The 22,053-nt window shown below is 39.8% G+C and overlaps 1 protein-coding gene across 1 annotated transcript; it reads right to left on the bottom strand.

Moving 5' to 3' along the window:
* Positions 1-3,065: 3,065 nt before the first annotated feature.
* Positions 3,066-21,352, bottom strand: Afp (alpha fetoprotein). Its single transcript, XM_031342077.1, has 15 exons — positions 21,209-21,352; positions 20,514-20,565; positions 19,481-19,601; positions 16,030-16,241; positions 14,859-14,991; positions 13,821-13,918; positions 12,295-12,424; positions 10,167-10,381; positions 8,061-8,193; positions 7,380-7,477; positions 6,747-6,885; positions 5,205-5,428; positions 4,031-4,163; positions 3,472-3,526; positions 3,066-3,191 (listed from the first exon to the last, which is right to left on the bottom strand). Exons 1-14 carry the CDS (start codon positions 21,309-21,311, stop codon positions 3,482-3,484), a joined length of 1,836 nt encoding a protein of 611 aa, XP_031197937.1. The 5' UTR covers positions 21,312-21,352; the 3' UTR covers positions 3,066-3,191; positions 3,472-3,481.
* Between the last annotated feature and the right edge of the window lie 701 nt (positions 21,353-22,053).

Here is a 22,053-nt window from a genome sequence, read left to right as displayed (position 1 = left end):
GGGCAGATATGATGAATATCACATGGTTGGCTCACCCACTGTACAAATTTGTTGCTGTCAATTTTAAGTCATTTCAGATAAAACTTGAACATCTGTGTGCATTTCTTTGTATGAATATAAACATCTCCTTTGCAGTACATATCTAGGAACAGAATGTCTATATATAATATATGTGTGTTTATAAGCAAGAACCAAATTGTCTCACAAACAGATGAACCATTTTACATTCTCATAAGTACTATGTGAGTTCTAAGCCTTTTAATGATTGATATATTTTGGTGATTGATGGTAATTTAATTACAAAGCTTCTAATAACTGTGATCATGTTTCATTTTACTTTTAATTGGTGATATTTGGCATGTTTTTGTGTTTTGTTTGTTTGAGGCTTTTGTTTGCTTATTTGGTTGGTTTTACCATTATTCTTTCTTGGTAAACTTTGGATAAGGGGGCCAGTGAGTTACTTTTTCTTTTTTGTTGCAATGTTTACTTGCATATTGTTTGGTCTTGAGAGTTGCTTAATATCAACTGGATATTAGTAAACTCTTATCACACACACACCTTGACTACATATGCTTCGCAAAAGAATTAACCCCAATCTTGGATTCATCTTTTCTCATTGTTTGTGATGCTGTCTAGTGTTGAATAAAACTTTCAATTTGTTTCTTTATGGATTATACTTTAGATCTAATATTTAAGGATACTTCTGGTTGAGCAGTGGTGGCACATGCCTTTAATCCCAGCACTTGGGAGGCAGAGGTAGGCGGACTTCTGGTTCAAAGGACGGCCAGGGCTGCATAGAGAAACCCTGTCTTGAAAACAAACAAACAAACAAAGCTACTTCTGAAACCAAAGTATTTTCTTTATAAGTCTTGTAATTTTGGATTTCACATTATGATCCCCTTCGGCTCTTTATGCATGGTACAAAGCATGGCTCTCAGATCTCCGAGCACTCAGGGTTCCAATTGTTTCAGAACCGTTTGTTAGAAAAGCTCTTCCCTTGCCTGTGGTTTGCCCTGTCGTATTTCCCAAAGATCAGTTGTCCATATTTGAGTGAGTTCTTTTCTGACCACTTAATTCTTTTATGCTGACCCATTCATCTATATTTAGACAAATGTTCTATCTTTGTTACTGCACATTTATAAAAATCCTTAAAATATAAAGTCATATTGGCCCTGATATTTTCTTCCTTCTGAGGAGCTATTTTAGTCATGGTACATCCCTTCCATTTCTTTCTGAACTGTGCAATCAGCTTGTCAATTTCTAAAATAAAATACAATAAAACAAATTCTTGGGCTTTGCCTAGGATTTCACTAAATCAAACTTCAAAGCATTGATTTCTCATCTTTCGGCCTCTCAACAGTGTAGACCTCCCCGCCTTTAAATGTTCTCTTTAATCATTCTCAAAACTGTTTGTAGTTTTTGTAGACAGGCTATTCACACATCTTTGTAGTTCCTCCTTCACACATCTTTGTAGTTCCTCTTTCTAAGTGTAACAGAAGCACGTCCAGGAGCCATACTTCACCGGCATACCCAGTCCCTTTGCTGGGCTTCCTTCCCTTCCCCTGGATTCGAACCGAGGAACACCAGCTCATCTCCTAGAGTCTTCTTCAATGATGGTGGCCATTTCTTCCACCAAGCTGATCTCGCCCACAGCACTCTGGTTCTCTCGGAAATTTATTATCACCTCTGTAAGGTCACAGCCTGGTGACACTGCTTTTTGATTCTCTTCCTCACTCTCTGTCAAGGCAACTGGGAATCAGTGACCATAGAGTGACTACTCTAGGGACAGGGCCTGCCAGCCAGAGAGAGCAATTCATGTAGAATTTTCATGCATCCTATGAAAACATGGCAAGTCTTTGCCTCATTAGGTTACATTTCTCACCAGTAAACTTAAAGTAGGCGTATAGGGAGCCAGAGGACCAGGCAGAACCTAACTATGCTTGTCCTCAGAGTGTTTTCTCAGGTCACCGAAGCATCCAGCTTCTACTGTGGTCGATCCATTGTGGATGGCTTTCATCTTCTACACTGGCTGTTACTCGTGACTTTTAAAAATATCTGTTTACACAATGGTGTGTAAAACTCTTGCAGGGTGTGGGGGTGGGATAGGGGCATGATCTCTAGGATGCACCAGAGACCTGGGATGGCAGAGGCTCCAGGGAGTCCATGAGGATGACTCTAGCCAAGACTCTTTGCAGTGAGGGATATGGAACCTGAAGTGGACACCTCCTGTAGCCAGGAAGGACTCCCAGTGGAGGGATAAGGACACCAACCCACCCACAAAACCTTCAACCCAAGATTTCTCCTGCGTGCAAGAAGTGCAGGAACAAAGATGGAGCAGAGACTGAGGGAATGACCAACCAATGACTGGCCCAACTTAAAACCCATCCCCTGAGCAAGCACCAATCCCTGACACTATTAATAATACTCTTTTTTTTTCTACAGACAAGAGCATAACAGAACTTTCCTCTGAGAGGTTCTACCAAGCAGCTGATCAAAACAGATGCAGAGACCCATAGCCAAAATTTAGACGGAGCTTGGGGAGTCTTGTAGAAGAGTTGAGGAAAGGATTGAGGGACCTGGAGTGAATAGGAACGCCACAAGAAGACCAACAGAGCCACTTACATGGACCCTTGAGGGCTCCCCCAGAGACTGAATCACCAACCAAAGAGCATACATGGGCTGGACCTAGGTGCCCCTGCACATATGTAGCAGATGTGCAGCTTGGTCTTCATGCAGGTCTCCTAACAACTGGAATAGGGACTGTCCCTGACTCCGTTGCCTACCTGTGGATCCTGTTCTCCTAACTGGGCTGCTTTGTCTGGGAGAGGATGTGCCCTAATCTGCAGTGACTTGATGTGCCAGGATAGGTTGGTACAGGGGGCGGGGGGAGGGGGCCTTCTCCTTCTCAGAGGAGAAGTGAAAGGGAGTAGGGGGGAGGGGCTGCATAAGGTAGGGACTGGTGGGGAGCTGCAATCTAGATAGATGTAAAGTGAATAAAAAAAAATAAAAAATCTTTTCTTGTTTTTCTTTTTTTTTTTTATAAAAAAGCAGACTAAGAGAAGAGAAACAGTGGAAAAGTTTTTATTCTTAAGATATAGAAATCTCACATTGAAGTCTTTACCATGTGGTTAAAGTACTATCAGTTACAATTAAACCAAAGCGTCAAAACATTTTTTTGTCCACTCTTCCTTCTGCAATATAAAAAGAAAATAGTTTATATTACTAATTAAGTAGAAAAAGAAGGCATTTATTTATTTATTCTTGTTAATAGGAACATAAGAAACCCTTCTGATGGCATTTTCTGAAGCCTTTGAAATCTCCCAAAATTTTTCTTGTTTTAAAAATTAAACTTCTTTATTACATTATACTCATTTTAAGGAATATTAATGAAATTCTTAGAATCATCACTATTGATTGATATATAGAGAGAGTCAACATCATAATTTAGCCTGGGCTACCTTTTTTCCTTACCTGGAGATGTTTAAACCCCCAAAGCATCACGAGTTTTGGAAATCAGCTTTGGACCCTGGAAGTCAAGAACACATACGAAGGCTGAGATGAAGAGCCAGAGGACTATGCAGTCAGACAGCACCTCAGGCACTGCCCAGTCTCCACTGTGGGCATGCAGAGGCGTGCTCTTAAGTGAGGTCACGAGTAGTTCCTACAAATATTCCCCTAATAACTTGGTCATTTAATTAATATGCTAACTAGCAAATTCCTTTAATCCACTTCATGAAAATCGATTAACTTCAGCTCAGAAACAATCTCTGTTATCATCAATTACTTATATATTTGATCATTCTCTATGAGGAAATAAATCAAAATTACTAGTTCTCTTATTATAGAATAAAATTTTAATTCTCCCTCATACTTAGAAAAATATTGTTTTTTAAACCCCATAAGATTTTCAAAAAAATTGTTGAAAATGTTTGTCATTATTTTAAGTTCTGGATTTGTAGGATGGTATTTCCATTCCTTACTGCAGGATGCACCACACCAAGACTTTGGGGAATGAGATGGTTGTACGCACCTCTTCTGCGAAACAGACTTCCTGTTCCTGGGCTTTGCAGCACTTGTCCAAAAGGCCAGAGAAATCAGCAGTGACAGTCGCATGCTGCTCCTCTGTCATTTCAGGCTTTTGCTTCACCAGGTTAATGAGAAGCCTGTGTGGTTTAGAACACAAGGAAATACAGGAGAGTCTGTCATGCAAAATGGCACTTTCCCGGAACATTCTTAGTAGAACATTTTCAGAACCCTAGCAGCCATCCTCAGCCACCTCTCCTTCCACTTGAAAGCATGCCAAGCCACTGTCCTGCCCTGGTGAGAGTTACAGAGGAGACACGATGTCAGGATTCTATGTGCTTCTATGGAGAGGGAACTGTGCTCTCTGTCTTGTTTATCTGCATTATCCTTGCCTCTTTGCTCCTCTGCAGTGTGGTTATCCATCCACACAAGCCCAGATGTCCAGATGCTAACATCTGCCATCATCATCGCTTAACCTGAGAAGCACTGACTGCCTATAATACTGTCTTAGCAGTGAGTGTGTTGGAGCTAAAGTTGGCAAGGCCATACACAAGCTTGGGAAAGGAAGCACCATTCTTATTGTCTCTTGAAACAGGCCGCTGTCTAGGGTGAAGAAAGCTGGGATAATGGATCTCCCAATGCAGGAAGCTCATGTACAAAGCTAGTATTACATTTAAATTAAAATACATGGGTATTTAAGAACATAAGTTCCCCTCGCTTCAGCCCATTACCATTACAAAGTGTCTCCTCACAAATGGTGTGTTTATTTCCTTTAAAAATAAAATAAAATAAAACATGGTTAAGTCAGATATAACTACACTGCTTGTAGATGCAATCACACATTTCCTATCATTAGAAGGGCCCAGACTCGCTACAAAGATCTCTTCTAATTTTCAAAATATATTGTCTGTTTTCTTTCTACTCACAAATATATTCCAATTGTTGTACAGGGACAATTTTTCACAACAAGAAAACTATCTGCCTCAGTGGATTTTTTTCAAACTAACTTCCCCATAAGGCTGTGTGAAAACTGAAACAGAACTAACTTTAAAGAGACTGTTAAGTGTTTTCAAGGACAGCAATGTTCTACTGAACCCAGAAGTTCTCAACACGTAAGGTGGGATTCTCAGCTCCCTCCTCGATGTTGGTCTTCTCCATGATAGAAAATAGCAATGTCTTACTCTTGTTTCATGGTCTGTAGGGCTTTGCCCTGAGCTTGGCACAGATCCTTGTGGAAGATGAATTTGTCTTCAGAGAATGGTGGAGGGACATAGGTTTCATCCCTCAGAAAGCTGGTGATGCACAACCTCCTGTCGGAATACGAGGAGTTGCAGCAGTGGCTGATACCAGAGTTCACAGGGTTTGTTTCATGCCTTATACACAAGTGTCCAATGAAAATGTCAGCCTGTTGGGAAGCATGGAGATAAAATTAGCTATCAAGTTGGCTCACATTTCCAGAAATCTTATGCAGGAACTCCCTGCATAAGTATTAGCTTATCACTAATACTACAGGAAATTTTCTATGCAACATTATTGCCTGAGTAATGATATGTTTTGGACTTTGCCATTTACCCATTTGCTTGGGATAAAACAAGTGACAGATGTTGACACACATAGTGTTGAGAAAAGACCTTTAGCTATTGGAAATGCGCTTCTGATTGTAGACAGACTTTCAAAACGGAAAGCTATCTCCATCTTTACGAGTAGAAATCAATAGGATAGCTTGTTTTCTGCGTGTATCTGGTTGAGTTTTGCTTTTGTTTAAATATCTGTTTTACTTAAATTATGTGTAAGTGAGTGCTGGTATGTGCAGGTGAGTGTGGGTGCCTGTGGAATCCAGAGACATCAATTCTCTACAGAACTGGAGGAAAAGGTGTTTGAGAGACATTTTCAGTGGGTACTAAGATCCAAACTTGAATCCTCAACAAGAGCAGTGCACACTTTTAACTGTCTAAGCCATCCCTCCAGCCCCTGTGTTTGCATTTTGATACAGAGACTTCCTTTCTGAAAGTTAGAATAGGGAAAATCTACCTTTGCAACGTCTCTACATGTACACATATATACACACACATACAAAACTAGTAGAAAATAAATGTGTGTGTTTAAAGCTCTCATATAGGTCCTCCCAAACCCCCATACTTCAGAGATACTCCTTAAACACCAAGTTATGGATTTAATGATTGTTAGGATGTTTGTGTGCTTAATACTCTCAGGCTAAGCCCCTCTCAGTGTGACAAGAAGATTAAGGAGGTGACTATCCAGAACATGGATCTTACTCCTCTACTTTGCTTGGGAACAAACTACCCCAAATAGCACTCTAATGATAAGACTGGTCTGCAAGAGGCAGAACTCTTAAGTGTGGTTAAAATAAGATGACTGACTGTGATCTATTAGAAGTGAAATTTTTGACTTTTCTTTCCCATATAAAAGTGAGAATTTAGAGAATAAAAGCAATAAGTTGGGTAATATATTGGATATTATCCTTCCTATGTATAAAGTTTGCCTTTATGTTGCTGAATGCCTGCGTTTCCCCTAGGAATTCGAGGACAGGAAGCCTGACCAAAGGCAAACCGCTGAGAATCAGCTCTCCCACACACTCTCCATCTGAACTTACTGAAGAAACCAAGGATCGCCACTTCCACACAGGTCTCCACTATTCCTCCTAGATGGAGATCTGAAGCAGCTTCAAGTCAAACAGAACAGAAATGCGATATGACACTCACCATTCCCTCACCACAACCGGACCATTTCTCCTCACTGAGCTGGCAGCACTTGGAAGCAATGCTCACCATCTTCCCGGTGAGGTCAATCAGATCCTCTGAGGTCAGCTGAGGGGCTTTCCTCGTGTAATCAATGAGGAACCTTGAAGAAGCATTTTTACCACGTCATCATTAGTGTTTACCCCTTCCTCCTTCTCTAGGACCTACTTCTGGTGTCAGAAGGCATGAGGCCTGTGGCCCCACAATGAGAAGTGTTTATTCTGCCAATCGCTCCACATACCCCCCACCCCATTTTCCTCCGTAGACTGGTTTCATTGGAACCTTAGCACTTCCTTGATTTCAACCGTGAACTTTGGGTGTTGAGACCTTGACAGACCAAGATCAAAATGGATATCTCTTCTGCAAAAATCTACATGGTTTGGGGAACTGAAATCAATTTAAAAGAATAGACTTCATGGGCTATTCTTGTTTATATTTAACAGGGGATGACCTGGGAGAAATCTTGTAGACACATTTATACTGACTTCAATCCAATTGGGGATGGAAGTAAGAGTAACAGTGCCTTGAGACTTTAAATTTATGCTTCCTTCACCTATTAATAATTTTACATTACTGAAAACATTTTTTAAAACATACAGATTTTGTAATTTGTAGTCTCCGAACTTCTGGTAGAGAGCACAGCTTTGTTTGGCCAGCGCCTGGCTCTCCGCGATATGTTTCTGCAATTCTTCTTCCTAAAATTACAGACATTATTACAGGCATTATTCTCTCCTCCCAGACATACAATTTTCTATATGCCAGTATCTGATTATATCATAAAGCCAATCTTAGAAGCCTTTATGAAATATTGAAGATGATAATGCGAAAACAAATGAACCTTTGAGAATATTACCACTGGACAGGAGTCTCTGCCTTCCTGAAGCTGGCCAAGATGAATATTATCTCTCTATTCTATTCACCATAGTGCTTTTAACTAACATTTTTATTTCTTACATAAGCCATTGTTTGCTAGTTAGAATAACTAATTTTGAAATTGCTAGTTCTTAAGTATAACTAGCTAGTTACTAGTTAACTAGTATTTTTTATTTTCATTATCCAGTGGGGAGCATTGCCAAAAGGGCATGTGTGGGTGCCACTCCAACTTTGCGGAGTGGAGTTCTTTTCCTCTACCCTTGCATGGTACCCAAGGATCCAGCTCAGGGTCCCAGGCTCACACAACAGGCACCTGTACCTACTCACGGGCCTACAAACCATATTTTCAAAGGCTTCTATCAGTGCAGTTTTACAGATTATCCCCCAAATCCTAGTGCCTCCTACCAGGTTGTCCTGACATGCAGGTGGATTTCCAGACTGGGAACACTTCTCCAATATTGCCTGGTATGTTTTAGCAATTCTTAGAATGACTGAGTCAGGAAGGTTGGGGTGAGTTCTTGAATATTCATGAAGAAAGCTTAAATATGTAAGAAAAATATCATGTTGTTAGAACTAAGACAAAATTACACTATTAATTCCCTAAGCATTCCTTAACAGTCAGAGCATACAGACATTTAAAATCAAATAGTAAGTGAAGCAGAAAAACAAACATAATTTGAATTCTGTGAACAGCAAAGCTATTAAGGCAGGCTATATGCTGTCCCTCAAATCACCCAGTAAAATGCCCTTTCGTGAAATCATGGCATTTGCCAGAAAATACATGGAATTGGAAATCACTAAGTGAATAAGCCAGGCTCAGACAAACTCTGCATGTTTTCTCTCATATAGGGAACCTAGGTATAAATTTATGCATGCATGTATATGAAATTATTTTTAATTAGAGAACAATACAAATATACCACTTTGTTTTGTGTCTCACCTTGGCTTTTCCACTGCAAGATTTCCATTCATTTATCCAACAAATATGTTTTCAGGGTACACAGTGTTCTAAAATCGCTTGAAACAGTGAAGAGCTAGTGCCATGTAAGAGAAAATACCTCCCTTTCCCAAAGCATGTGCCGTAAGGAGGCAGACGCAAGCTTAAATGGGTCATCTCTCTTTGATAGTGATAAATCAATGAAGAAAAATTTAAAAAAAAAAAATATGAGGGCAGGAAGAGAGGTGACACCCAAAGACGAAGGGACACCAATTCAGCTCGTGGTCAAGCACAGCTTCTTTGGCTGAGGGATGGGGCAGCAGAGCTGTGAGGCTTGGAGGGAGACCGTTCTCAGCTGAGAAAAAATGTTTACTGCAAACATTCTTTCCACTGAAGGCCTGTTGCTATTGAAGCAAACTGTTAGCTCTCTTACATGTGCACATATATATGAGCGTAGAGATCGCTCTTTAATAATAATTGTGCTCTAAGGTTGTAGATATGGGTAGCCTTTACTTTTATCACCAACAAAACACCTAGATGTGTCTCCTAAATCTAATCTTTGTTTTAGTTTACATAACTTTATTTAGCAGTACAAATGATGTGTGAATACCTGAGTTTAGTGCAACAAGAGAGCCACATCTTTTGGGAATACTGGCAAGAAAATTGAGCCATTACTTTCATTGCTGCATTAGCATCAGACTCTTAGACTATAAAAGGCCCTCGGAAACCATTAAACCTGATGTCCTAACAGCTGCACAAATCCCTCTTCTAATAGAGCCCATAGAAACATACAAGAAAGGGAGAGGTATTAACTTAACTATTGGCGTCCCTTAAAGGCAAATTGAATGAATACATGCCTATTGACTATCGTACAGAAAACTACCATTGTACAAATGTCTGTAAACAGGTTTTCATTTCCTAAAAATCCTATAAATGTCAAGCAATCTGTTTCAGTGAAAGAACTGTTATCTGGCACTATCTATTGAGTTATATTTAGGGGAGTATTTATTTTTTCTAAAGCATATATTGCAAGTCATTATGTTCATGATCTTGACACTTCTTACTTTTAAATTTAATTTTATTTATCTATTACTACTAGAGAGGGCATGTTTGCCACCACACATATGTGTTGTCAAGGACCACTTTTAGAAATTGGCTCAATCACTCCACGTCCAGTTTCCTTGAGATGAACCCAGGCAGTCAGACTTGTGTGGCATTTACCCACTCACTGAGTCGACTTAGCAGCCTACGCCCTCCTTATTACTAAAATATATAAATTATCTTTGAAAGTTTGTGGTGGTTTTCATATGAGATATTGAAACAGAATGGTATAAAACAAAATATAGATTCATAAGCCAGCCAATTAATAGTGGCGATTGTGGGATCTTCATCATGCTACAATACATCTCATTCCCCAGTTACAAGTTCTATGCTTACAGCACCTGGGTGTCAGAGCATCTAGACAGATAGCCTCAGTTGAGCTAAAAAAAAAAAAAAAAAAAACCTACAACCACCACTCCCAATCACATAATGGTCTTTTATCATTGCAAATGTATATTTACAGTGCATGTTACCTTGCCATGAACATGATTTTTTCCTCTGAAGAAAATTGGGCAAAATTTCTGTCTCCCAAAAATTCGCTTGGATTTAGAGTTAAACCTTCAGGTTTGACGCCATTTTCTGCATGAATTATGCAAAAGCCGAGTTCGAGCGTGGGTAATTTGCAGCACTCTGCTATTTTGCTTGACAGAATATTTTGTTGAGAACATATATATGTCATGACTTTTTCCTGTAGTGGGTAAAGTAAAATATAAATCTCAAAGATTTATCCTTTAAGGTGGGAACTTAGAGCCCTGAAAGGAAGTGGAAGAAGTAAATGGCAAGATGAAAAGAAAGATCAGGAGTCAATGAGGTATCTCACCTCATCTCTCCTTTTCTGTGTTGACCCATCTTTTCTTTTTCATTTGGCTCATCTTTGCTTTTCCTCATTGCTTTCCTATTTGTTCCAGTCCTCTTTGCACAGCTTTCATCTAAGTCCTGCTTTCTATTTTAGTAAATGTCTTCAAGAAGGAAGTGTGTTGCTTCAACCAGACAGCAGCTTTTTATTGTTATTGAAAGTTTCCAATGTGCAATATTCGCAGCTGACCTTCTAACCTTGCTAGCTTTCCCCTCCATCTTGATCAGAAGGATCTGCAGTGACTCACTCTGCCCTCTAGAGGGCAGTCTAGAAGACGAACTGGCTGTGCAAAATCTTACTGACAATATTGTCTCTGCTCAGGGGTGTGCATTCTTACAGTGACCATTGAAACCTATTATTCAATTGTTAAAGCCTTTCTGTAAAGTACTGAAATTATTTTTCCACTCTCAATGAAAAAGTAGCAACGAGCTCCAAAAGTTAAAAGCTAATTTTTAAACCATTAAAAAAAAAAAATCAATAAAATTGTCAATTACAAACCAAGAAAGCAGACCTCAATGAAAAACAAAATAATTTTCGCCTATTCCTAAGTGGTTGATGAATTCCTGATGTGCATGAGAAAATAAGTAATCAAATCCGTGCTTCAGGATTTGATTGCTTCTCCCCAGCGCAAAGGTGCCAGTTGTTGTTGAGGATCCTACTCTGTCCACTGGGAGCCCCTGCCACCTGCTGACTTCACTGACTACCTTTACAAAGACTGACACTGGAGTATGTTGAAGTGAGTCTTTTCTGCCCTTGTTTCCAAAATCATTTGAGCCTTTAACAAGAGAGATTTTTGTTTTGTTTTGTTTTGTTTTTGTTTTTGTTTTTTAAATAAAAGAAAAAAAAGAGTAGTCCTTAGTATCAAAGGGATGAAAGGGGGAGTGATTTGGTATATACAGACAATCTATAGAGAGCTCAGGATTAGCCCAAATTAGCCACATCATGTATATTACCAGTTCTTGTATAATCTTTAGCTAAAAGCTTGGGGGTTTAATTCATTTAGATCCCTTTATGCACACCTCTGCTTGGCAATAAATAGACATTTTCCCCTCCTACAACAGTTTCTTGCATTATTTTTACTTATAAGGCTGTCATTAAACTATGACAGAATCCTTCAATGTGCCAGACATTGCCCTGTAGAGACAATGGTAAACAAAAGACAGTCTATGACTTCAAGAAAGTCATTGTCGGGAGGAGACGCCCTTGGCCCTGTGAAGATTCTTGCCCCAATGTAGGGGAATGCCAGGGCCAATAAGTGGGAGAGGGTAGGGTGGCAAGCATGGGGAGGGGGGAGGCAATGGGTTTGTTCTTGTTTTTGTTTGTTTGTTTGTTTTTTAGAGGGGAAACTGGGAAAGGAGAAACCATATGACATGTAAATAACTAATAAAAGTAAATTTTAAAAAAAGAAAGTCATTGTCTTACCTCTCCAGTTAAACTATAAATTCTTCGATGTCCGTTTATAAGTTTTCCTGACAAGTGGCACTCACTCTAAACCAGCAGCTAGCTAGCTAGTGGGCGAGACTCACTGTATTTCAGTCAAATGAAGAACTGAGTGTCTCTTATTCTCATGGAAAGGGGCAGATATTGATTGCTAATGCCTGAGGTGAGTGAGACCCAAAAGCAATCATGGCATAGCTTAAATTTTACTCTTAGAAAGTCTGTAAGTTCACTGCATCCCAGTCAAGCCAAGCCCAGTGAAATATTAAGTGAGACAAAGAAAAAACGGGAGAGAGGGAGACGCCTACCCCATCCTGCAGGCACTCAAGCGCGTTTCCTTGGCAGCACTCCTTGTGGATGTGGGCCACATCCAGGGCCAGCTTCCGAATCTCCGTAAAATTTGCTTCGGGAAACTTTTGACTTAGCCTAATAATGGTCCTGGGAAAGGAAAATTTTAAAAAAGTAAAATTATCTTGTTTATCAGGATGAAATCGCATCCATAGGGAACGAGCAGGGATGTGTTCTTTTAAAAGAAAAGGAAACACATCTTAGGTCTCATCAGCTTCTGCCCCACCAGGTACAAGCTCTGTAGATGGGGGGCTGAGTCCTCAAATAATTTGGAAGTAATTTGTAGCTTCCTGAAGATTTTCTAGGAACTCAAGATAAATGTTGTCCTTGCTTGCTCATCCCTGATCCTGAGCATTTAGGATCTTTGTTGAAGGCACAGAGGCACTCTGCTACAATTCCAGCAGACCGGAAGTGGAGGCAGGAGAATGGGGAGCTCAAGTGCAGCCTCAACTACCAGATTCTGCCTCAAAAAGAACAAATGTATATTTTTATTAAAGAATAAAGGAAAAAGAAGTGGGAAAATTCTTTGAGAATAATACTTGCTTCTCACCTCATAGAAATAAATACGTGGGAGAAATCCGGGAGAGTGGAGATGCCTGAATCAATGGAATGAAAGTAGAGCAGATTTGACATCAGAGGCCAAGGCATCAGACCAAGGCCCAAAGAAGTATAAAATAAAGCTGCTGGGGTTCATGGGAAGAGGTGCCTGTGCAAATACCCTGCATCCTTGATTAAATGATTGAGTCTTTGCTACTGATAGCTGGGAATAACTGTGGAGTGTATGGCTTTTCTTGCTGATAGATACAGTATGCAGTTGCTGTCATTGTGTCATCTTTTCTATTTTACTATTAAGACAAATTTTTAAAGTGCCGTATGAATTGATGACTAAGTTTCTAGTAGAATTGGGAGGTAATTGTAGGATAAGTCTGACCTCTTCCAGGAGGAAGGCCCAGCCAGTCTTTGGAAGGAACTACAGGACTGAAAATGTGCATTGGGTCTTGGCTGTGCACAGTAGGCCTCAGGGCACTTAAGAACCATCCGCTCACCTGCCACTGGAGCTAAAGTTGGTGCCTCAAGGGAATATTTTACTGAGAAGCAACAATTGCCACAACAGGGTTGATTGGGAAGCCTGGTTAACAAGAAGAATTTCATGTTGGCTACAGTCTGAGATGCCTCTCCATGAAGGTTGACCTACTTTGTACAAGAGCTGGGGAAATATAGTCTAATAGGGCAGTATAATCTGAGTGTGGACACAGAAACCGAAGTGTCTAGAACAGACAAACAATAAAAACCTTAACATTCTCCCTTGAGTAACATCCCAGTGAGGCTTTTGTAAGTAGCAGATAGAAAATTGATCTGCTATCTCCGTTCTGGTCCTGAAATCTCATGATTCTAATCAGAGTCTCCCTCGCAAAGGAAGCTTTACTTGGAGGAGTGATGTTGACATTGAGCCTGTCAGATTGCCTCCTTAGAAGCTTATACTTACGTGGCCTGAAGGTTTCGGGATCCAAATTTTCTTATCACTGCACATACATGCTCGTTTAGCATGCTTCCTTCTCTTAATTCCTTTGCAATGGATGCTCTCTAGATGCAGAAGAAGTGAGATGTTAAACAAGCACATTCGTTCTAAGATCTAAGAACTAGAGAAGCTTAGAAAAGATGACACATGAAAGTCTAAAATAGCTTCTACTAAACTTCAAAACAAAACATCATAATTTTGACACTGGGACCACATGGACAACTGTGCCTGTCCAGTCTCCCGGTAAATTAAAGCCTGTTGGCTCCTGCTCTGTCAAAAAGAAGAAGAAGAAGAAGAAGAAGGAGAAGAAGAAGAAGAAGAAGAAGAAGAAGAAGAAGAAGAAGAAGAAGAAGAAGAAGAGGAGGAGGAGGAGGAGGAGGAGGAGGAGGAGAAGGAGAAAGAAAGAAAGAAAGAGAGAGAGAGAAAGAAAAAGAGAAAGAAAAAAAGAAAAATTGCACTATAGTCTTGATTCTTAGGAGTTCGGGCCCAGTTGGGCTATATAACAAGAGTTGTCTCAAAAAGCAAAGTAAAATGAGCAAACAAAAGCCAGAAGCTGGAATATGCTCCATTTTGCAGACACATGAGCAACCGCACCAATTTCCAGCTTCCTTGGCTCTGTTTGAACTGGTAGCATGCTCTCCACTTGTCAATTACCTATAGGCTGATGACTCTGTATCAATATTGGTTTCTGCTCTAAAGGAGAGAGGGACAATCCCATCACTATGACGGCCTTAGAGCTACTAAGTTACCTCCTCCAAGTACATACATTGCTGTTACCTCTGCTCTCAACTGATTCATGAAACCACAAACACACACATTTTTACTTCAGCCTAAAGTTGTACCTTACTATTATGGGGTATCATTTCTAACTATAAACAGAAAATGAAATTTCATAGATAATTGGAAAGAGCGAGTTAAAGGGACTTTCCTTTAGGATGAGAAAGAAGATGGTGTTCTCCATAGCTAGACCCCATTTAGTTTCAGATAGCTTCACAAAGACACTACCTTTGTGTGGAAGCATTCCTCCATGCTGTCAGCTTTGCAGCACGCTGGAACAGCCTTGTCATACTGAGCAGCCAATGACAGAATAGCAGGGGCGTACATGAAGGGGTTCCTCCTGGACACTTCATAGATGAACCTGTCCAATGGACAACACTTGCAGATTTGCAAACATATAACAGATGAATGGACTGCGACTGCCCTCAACTGAGCTCTGGAATTCATTTAAAGATCAGGGTGACAGCGAAAGCAGCAGAGTCCAATGGACATTTTCTTTATGGTGCTATGATAGGGAAATGTATATCCTTTTTTCAGACACTGTCAAAACAGTTCCTACATGTCAACCTCAAGAGAAAAGGAAAGATCCAATACGCTCTTCCAGAGTCTTTTATGAAAACAAACAAACAAAGATGCGAGTGATTCTTACTGAAATGCCTCTTTCAGTAAGTCTGCTCAGACGTGTCTGGGGAATCAGCCAGGCTAGCTTCTAAGTAAGACAGCTTGAATCTCTATTAGTGAAGAGCGGGATGACCACCCCAGGGTGTCCTCTCTGTCTCTGTCTCTCAGTATATCTATCAGTATAGTCAGATAGACATAAAAACATATGTTGTTTATATGTATGTATGAATATATACATGTATGTAGTGCCTATCCCCTTGGCATCTGTAAGGTAGAGACAGGAGGGTAAGAAGCTCAAACCCATCCTTAACTACATACCTAGTTCAAGACCAACCTGGCTTTCCTAAGACCCTGTTTCAAAAATAAAATGAAATATTTTTAAAGGAAAAAGGGAGGGTAGAGGGTGACGTCAAAGCTTGTGAGCATTTGTACTGAACACACTTATCCCAACGACATCTGACTACGGTCTTAGTTATCAGTTCTGTGAGTATACATGAACACCTGGCTCTCAGAAGTCATTCTTTGTAATCGTGGTGTGTTTTCGTGTGAAGCAAAAATCAAAACTTTAAAGGTGAGAAAGAGCTATGTGGCCGGTGGTTGATGGATCAGAAGCTGAATCTACATGTGGTCTGTTCTGCATCTCACGGTGTGTGTCTAACACGAGGTGTTCTTCGCACAGACCTCAGCAGACACACTCTGGCTACATTTCCTACTTGTACACACTCTGAAGTCCGTGTGTAGACTCAGAAACACTGACTACCCACTGGATGGTCCTTACCTGTTCATGAGCATCGCCCTGTTTTCGTCATATGCTTTACAACTCTCAGCAGTTTCTGGAAACTGGAAGGGTGGGACAGAGTTTGGAGCAGTCTTCTTGCGTGCCAGCAAACACTGGTGTCTTTCTGCTCCACTTTGGCTGCAGCAGCCTGAGAGCCCATACTTGTTAGAGAGTTCTGTCTCGTGACAAATTTCATCCAGAAACACAGATAGCTGAGAAAAGAAAATCTTTTATTGTTAATGAAAGATGGCTATCTAACTCCACCGGAACTAGTGTATAAAGTTTTCTAATGTCCAAAATGAGACCAGTAAATTAAGAAAGATCTCCATACACGTTCAGTGTATTTCCTCTCAGTCTGATGTGGGGACTTTCTTTGGTAGCTTTTAGAGAGAAGGTCTTTAAACTTATATCTCTTGGGTAGCACACTATTTTAAAAGTGAAAAGGGTCATACAGTAGTTGATCTTTCCTATCTTGTTTTAAGTTAAGTGAATTTCACTCTTATTTCATGAAAAGCTTGGCCCCAAGATAATAGAAACTTTCCTCTTTTGCATAACCACTGTTTTATAGATGTTCGTTCCCTTTGGCCTTCTAACAACATGACAATTGTCAAAACTGGATATTATTTTTAATTAAAAATACGAAGGACTTCAAATATAGAACCACCATTCATTAGTCATAATTACCAATTTAGCTACAATATTTTAAAATGCTTTCTTCCTGGGCACCTAAAGTCACTGAGATTTGGACAAGACCAGCATTTTAAAGGAAGTCGCCCATCTTAGGAATATCTTTATTTAACTATTACAATTGCTAATATTTAAAAAAATCTTGACGGCTTTCCTTAAGACTCTTATTTTCTGTGTTCACTTTTGGCTTGTGAAGTTCTTTAGGAGGATGAGATAGTGTCTCTTCCTGATGGCTAGCCTGAAACTCACTATGTAAACTAGACTGGCCCCAAATTCAGATCCACTACCTCAGCCTCCCAAGCCCTGAGATCATAGAGGTGCACCACTATGTTTGTTTCAGTCAACCCTTTTAAAGAAACCTTTGAATTTATAGTGACGAACCACCTCATGTGCAACACTGCCCTGAACACTAACTGGATTTGAAAGCACAATAAGAAGTGCTTTGGGTGCAATTTATACATGCCTTTTTAACTGACTGGCGAAGAATGACTGAAACTAACCTACAAACCGGAGATTCTTATAAGCTCATACATTTTAGATTTGGAAGCATCTGAGGTTGCCTTCTTTCTGGCTAGATATTATGATTCCAGAAGGGTGTGTGCAAACTGCTGGGGGAGAAACGTCATCGAATCTACGGGCTCACCCAGCTGCAAACCCTGTGAGCTACAGTTAGCCTGGCTAAGGTGTATCCATTGGTACAACAGTGGCATAGATTCATGAGAGTGACAAACAGCACTCTCTGACAGGGTGGCACTCAGGCCTGGCACTGTAAGCTGGGCCAAGAACCCATGGCTGAGTATGGTATAGCCCCTAAGAGTGAACCTATTTCTATTTATTTTACTGAATGGACATAGTCCTAGATTGCCTTCTAAACAGAGAGGCAGAGAGCTTTGTGCAGCACCCAGTCTTCATCCCAGAAGGCTCTATTTATGGGGGATGGTGATGAATACAGAGATTCACAACTGGCCAAAATACAGAGGAGAAGAAGCCGTGATACGCTCAGCCCCAAATGGGACATCTACAGAGAAGAGAGACACTCTCCCCTCAAGAATTAGGGTCCATCTGAGAAGAGGGTGGAAAAGATCTTAAGGGCCTGAGACTACAGGCAGACTGCAGCAAAAACTTTTCACACACGACAGGGCAACTGTACACATGGACTATCAATGGCTGTGTTTGTCTGCACAAGGCCTTCATAAAATCAAGCTAGTCAAAATGCCTGTGTGGATGGAGAGGGGCTCACACAGCCCCTGCCCTTGCAGAGCAGTGACTGGCAGCTGCTGGCTGCTGGAGGTAAAGAACAAGCTTTCTTTAGGGTGCGGCCCTTGGGACACATACCATTGGAAGTCCCTGTGCCCATGCATTATTGCAGGCACTAATTAGACAGCATAAGTTTAAAAAAAAAAAAAAAAAAAAAAAACTTCGATAACAATGTAGCAGTGGGGGCAAACTGGGGGAGTTGGAAAGGGGCTAGGGAAGTGGCCACAGATTAAAATACCTTTATGAAAGTCTCAAAGAATACATTTTATCACTTTTGTAAAAGAAAATCTCCTACACAGTGGCCAGACACATAACATCTTGGCTACTGCAACTCCACTGTGGCAGAGCTCTAGTGTATTTGTTCCATACTTAAATAGTTCCAACAAGTATAAAGCTCATTTCTGAACAGGAGTAAACTAAAGAATAATAGCTATTTTGTGTTGTGCTTCTATACCAGGACAACTGTGTACTTAAACACAATTGTTTTTGTGAAGTTCTGACTTACCTGGATATCAACATTGATGCTCTTGTCCGTGTATGTATACTATATCCAACAGCCCAAATAACCTGCTACGGGCCTCATACTCACCATACTGTGCTGAACAGTGTGAGCACCCTGCTAAAGACCTAATTCTGGAGCCAGAAGACTAGTCCTCAGGCCTACTAAATTATAGTTTCCCAAAGGAGTGATTTCCCTGTGCCTAAGTTTCCTCCATGGGAAAATTGTCCTCAACCTTACAGGATTATCATAGAGATTTAATTAATCAGTCAATTAATTAAACTACTATTGTATAAAATGGTGATATGAAATTACAACTATATAATAAATACAGATTGTTCCTATATAATATAATGTATAATATATAATATACAATATAATATAACATATCACTTATCTCCATATATAATATATGATATAGTATGTAATTTAATCTATGTATAAAATATAAATATATCTAATTCAATAACTTAACATTTATAAAAAAGATAAGAATTTTGATGGTAAGCTGCAGCCAAGTTCTCTTAGTTGACTGGACAGACTTTTTGTGGACATCACCTTGCATGCAGTGTTTTGATTATCAGTGTGTTTGCAGTGATCCCTAGAATGCTGTCAGCAACAGTGTCTGCATAAGAGGCAATACTGCCATTCATCACCACCATAAGCCTCCGTGACAGCTCTGAATGGATCAAATGTCACTCTGTAATTGCAGGTATGAAAGCTCAAAGAAGAGAATGTGCCCGTGGTCTCTCAGATCATCTTACGCTGGAGCCTTAGCTAGGAGTCTCACGCTCATCTTAGCCCCTTAGCTAGGAGTCTCGCGCTCATCTCAGCCCCTTTAAGCAGCTGCTTACTCTGCAACAGTGCTGTTCAGGATTCCAGAACTAATCGGACCCTGCTTTCAGAAAACAGTTTTCAAATAACTAAACACACAACTTCCTGACGTCTTCTCTTCTGCAGCCTAAATTTCGATTAAGTGTCAACATGGCTTTCTCTCTGTTTACTCACCTGGATTTCTAAACACCCATCGCCAGTGTTTTTCTTCATTGTGGTCAACACATCACTAGTCATTTTGTTCACTTCCTCCTGAGTAGCTTCCTGAACGAACTGGGTAATGGTGATGGTGGCTCTGAAAGGAGACCACATGCAGAGGCTTAAGGACAGACCCCTCAAGTCATGCTTGTCTTTCAAGTACAGCTTTGTCTGTTGGTGGCTTTCCACTCTGATCTGCTTAGGAGGAGCCCTTTGCTAAAGATCTATGGGAAACTGGGTCCTAGTCGCTCAGAGGGAAATGTCAGCCTTCTTTCTGTCATCTTCACCCATAAATACAGGTACAAGTCTTAATCAAAATAAATAGATTTCCCCAAAATGTACGTCCTCTTTTTCGGATTACTGCTCACTGAACATCTATGCCTGTGAAGGCCTACATTCTTTACACTATTTTTCTTACTTAATTTAAACAAAGATGAAGTCATCGAACCTTCAGTTGTGTTTGCTACCAGTGTGACTGAACCTCAATCCTATATTGTGCTAGTCCCAGATTGACTCAAAGTGATATGTGTCCAGCTTTCTACATGCAGACAGCACCAGTAACACACACATTTAAATTCCTTACTATAAATTTCAAGTAAATAGAACAGAGACAATATTTAAAGGAATAAAATATTCTCCACAAATAACAAAAATAAAAATATTTTACTTCCTATCACTTGATATTAAAGAGTTTACAAAATAAGAATGTTGCAATATCTTCCTATTGGTTCTGACAAGACATACTCTTGAGCCCATACAAAAGCCGCAGAGAAATTAATCTTCAGTTTTGAAAATCTGATTTGGCTTGCTTTGTGGAATCCCAGGCAATGTAAAGGCTAAGATCTAAAGCATTGACAGAAGTTAAACATTTTGCATATCAGTTTGACATTCAGCATAAGCAAAGCCTTAAAATTGCCCAGTTTGCTCCTATAATAAAGACTTATATTCAGTTACCTAGACTTATCTTTATATGCCATTTCTGTAGCACATTTATGGAAGCAAAACTTACATGTTAAGTATATCCTTCTCGTTCAAGCACTGGGGAGAATCTAACGTGGAAGCTGAAAAAGAAAACAGATTTTGACAAGTGATGATTTCAACTGGGAAAGCAATCATTGTTGAATTTAAATCCAAACCATAAATTGTAGAACTGCAAAGTTATTAGGAACCACCTGTCCAGACACCTTAATTTTACACTCGGGAAAACTAAAAAATTAAAGGAACAAAGTTAACCAGAACGGTCAGTTGCAGATTTAACACTAATGCTCGTATTTCAGGTTCCCTTATTATTTGCCTCCCTAACTCAGTAGCCCTTGCACATAATTATGCTACAGTTGGCCTGGTCACATTAAGGTTTTCCAGAGAGTCAAATAATTAGCACTTTTAAAAAGCTTGAGAATGAAAACATTATTTCTGTCCATCTGAAGGAACTAGACATGAGGCCCTACTAAATAAATAATATTAAAAAATTGAGCATGGAACGCACCAAAAAAAAAAAAGATTGTGTTGAACACTGCTGTTATTTTATAAGCCTTTTACATAAAATCACATTTTTCCTTCATCTAAATCTATCTACCAGCTAAATCTATTCCTTGTCTACAACAGTACATATAATGCCTAAATCAAGATACCTGGAGGTGAAATGTGGGAATTTTCAAGAATTTTGTCATAGAAAAACAGCTCCCAAGTCATAAGGCATCTTACCTACTCCAAACTCATTGGTGTGCACGGCTTTGGATGCAGCAAAGCTTAGCAGGAGAATGAAGGAAACTGATATGCTCCACTTCATGGCTGCTGGTAGCTCCATTGCAGGCAGTGCTGGAAGCGGGATATGGCCAACAGCCCTGCTGAAGTTCTTTTATATCCTTTTTTAAGTGATGCCTGTTAACTAGTAACCTTCAGTGAGCAAACACATTACTTTATTTCCTTATGTTGAAGTTAGGCAATTTGCCAATAATTAACAGCACAGGGGTCACTTGTATCCTATGTTCAAGGACAAAGACCACTTCAGAGTGGAAAAAAAACAAAATCTTGCAAATGCTGCAAATGTTCTTTACCCTCTAAACTGTTCAAATAGATGATCTCCCCTAAACTGAAGAATAATTCATTCATCTCTGAATAAAACATTGATACATCCATAAAGAAAAGGTAGCAAACTTACTATACTCTGAATAAAAAAGAAATAAAAAAATACATACTATCTGCTAGGCACTGAACAAATTGAGGAATTCAGACTTTTAATTAGTGGATATATTTCTTGATTATCCAGTTATTACGTAGCTCAAAATCATTGGCCAGATGGGTGTATTTTATTTAGTGTATTGTGTCTGGTTTAACATAGAAAACTTACAGCACAAAATCTGATGAATGAGTTCCTATTCTAATTTTATGTGCCAAAGAATAATTCTGTATGTATGTATGTATGTCACAGGTACATGGGTCAGCTGCAACATCCTCTCAGGCCTTCAAGATGATGGTACTGGCACTAATCCTCTCAGGCCTTCACGTTGATGACACTGGCACTAACGGGCACTGATACACTTCTGACC

The sequence above is a fragment of the Mastomys coucha genome, unplaced genomic scaffold (genome assembly GCF_008632895.1).
Source record: "Mastomys coucha isolate ucsf_1 unplaced genomic scaffold, UCSF_Mcou_1 pScaffold22, whole genome shotgun sequence".
NCBI lineage: Eukaryota > Metazoa > Chordata > Mammalia > Rodentia > Muridae > Mastomys > Mastomys coucha.
This window is presented reverse-complemented; position numbering and strand designations above follow the sequence as displayed.

What these genes read in the sequence shown, in the direction of transcription:
- Afp (XM_031342077.1), bottom strand. Translation starts at nt 21,311, where the DNA reads ATGGAGCTACCAGCAGCCATGAAGTGGAGCATATCAGTTTCCTTCATT. An exon ending in GAGAAGGATATACTTAACAT is followed by an intron (nt 19,602 to 20,513) that starts GTAAGTTTTGCT and finishes GTCTCCTTTCAG; the next exon opens with AGCCACCATCACCATTACCC. An exon ending in AGGGCGATGCTCATGAACAG is followed by an intron (nt 14,992 to 16,029) that starts GTAAGGACCATC and finishes TCCATTGGACAG; the next exon opens with GTTCATCTATGAAGTGTCCA.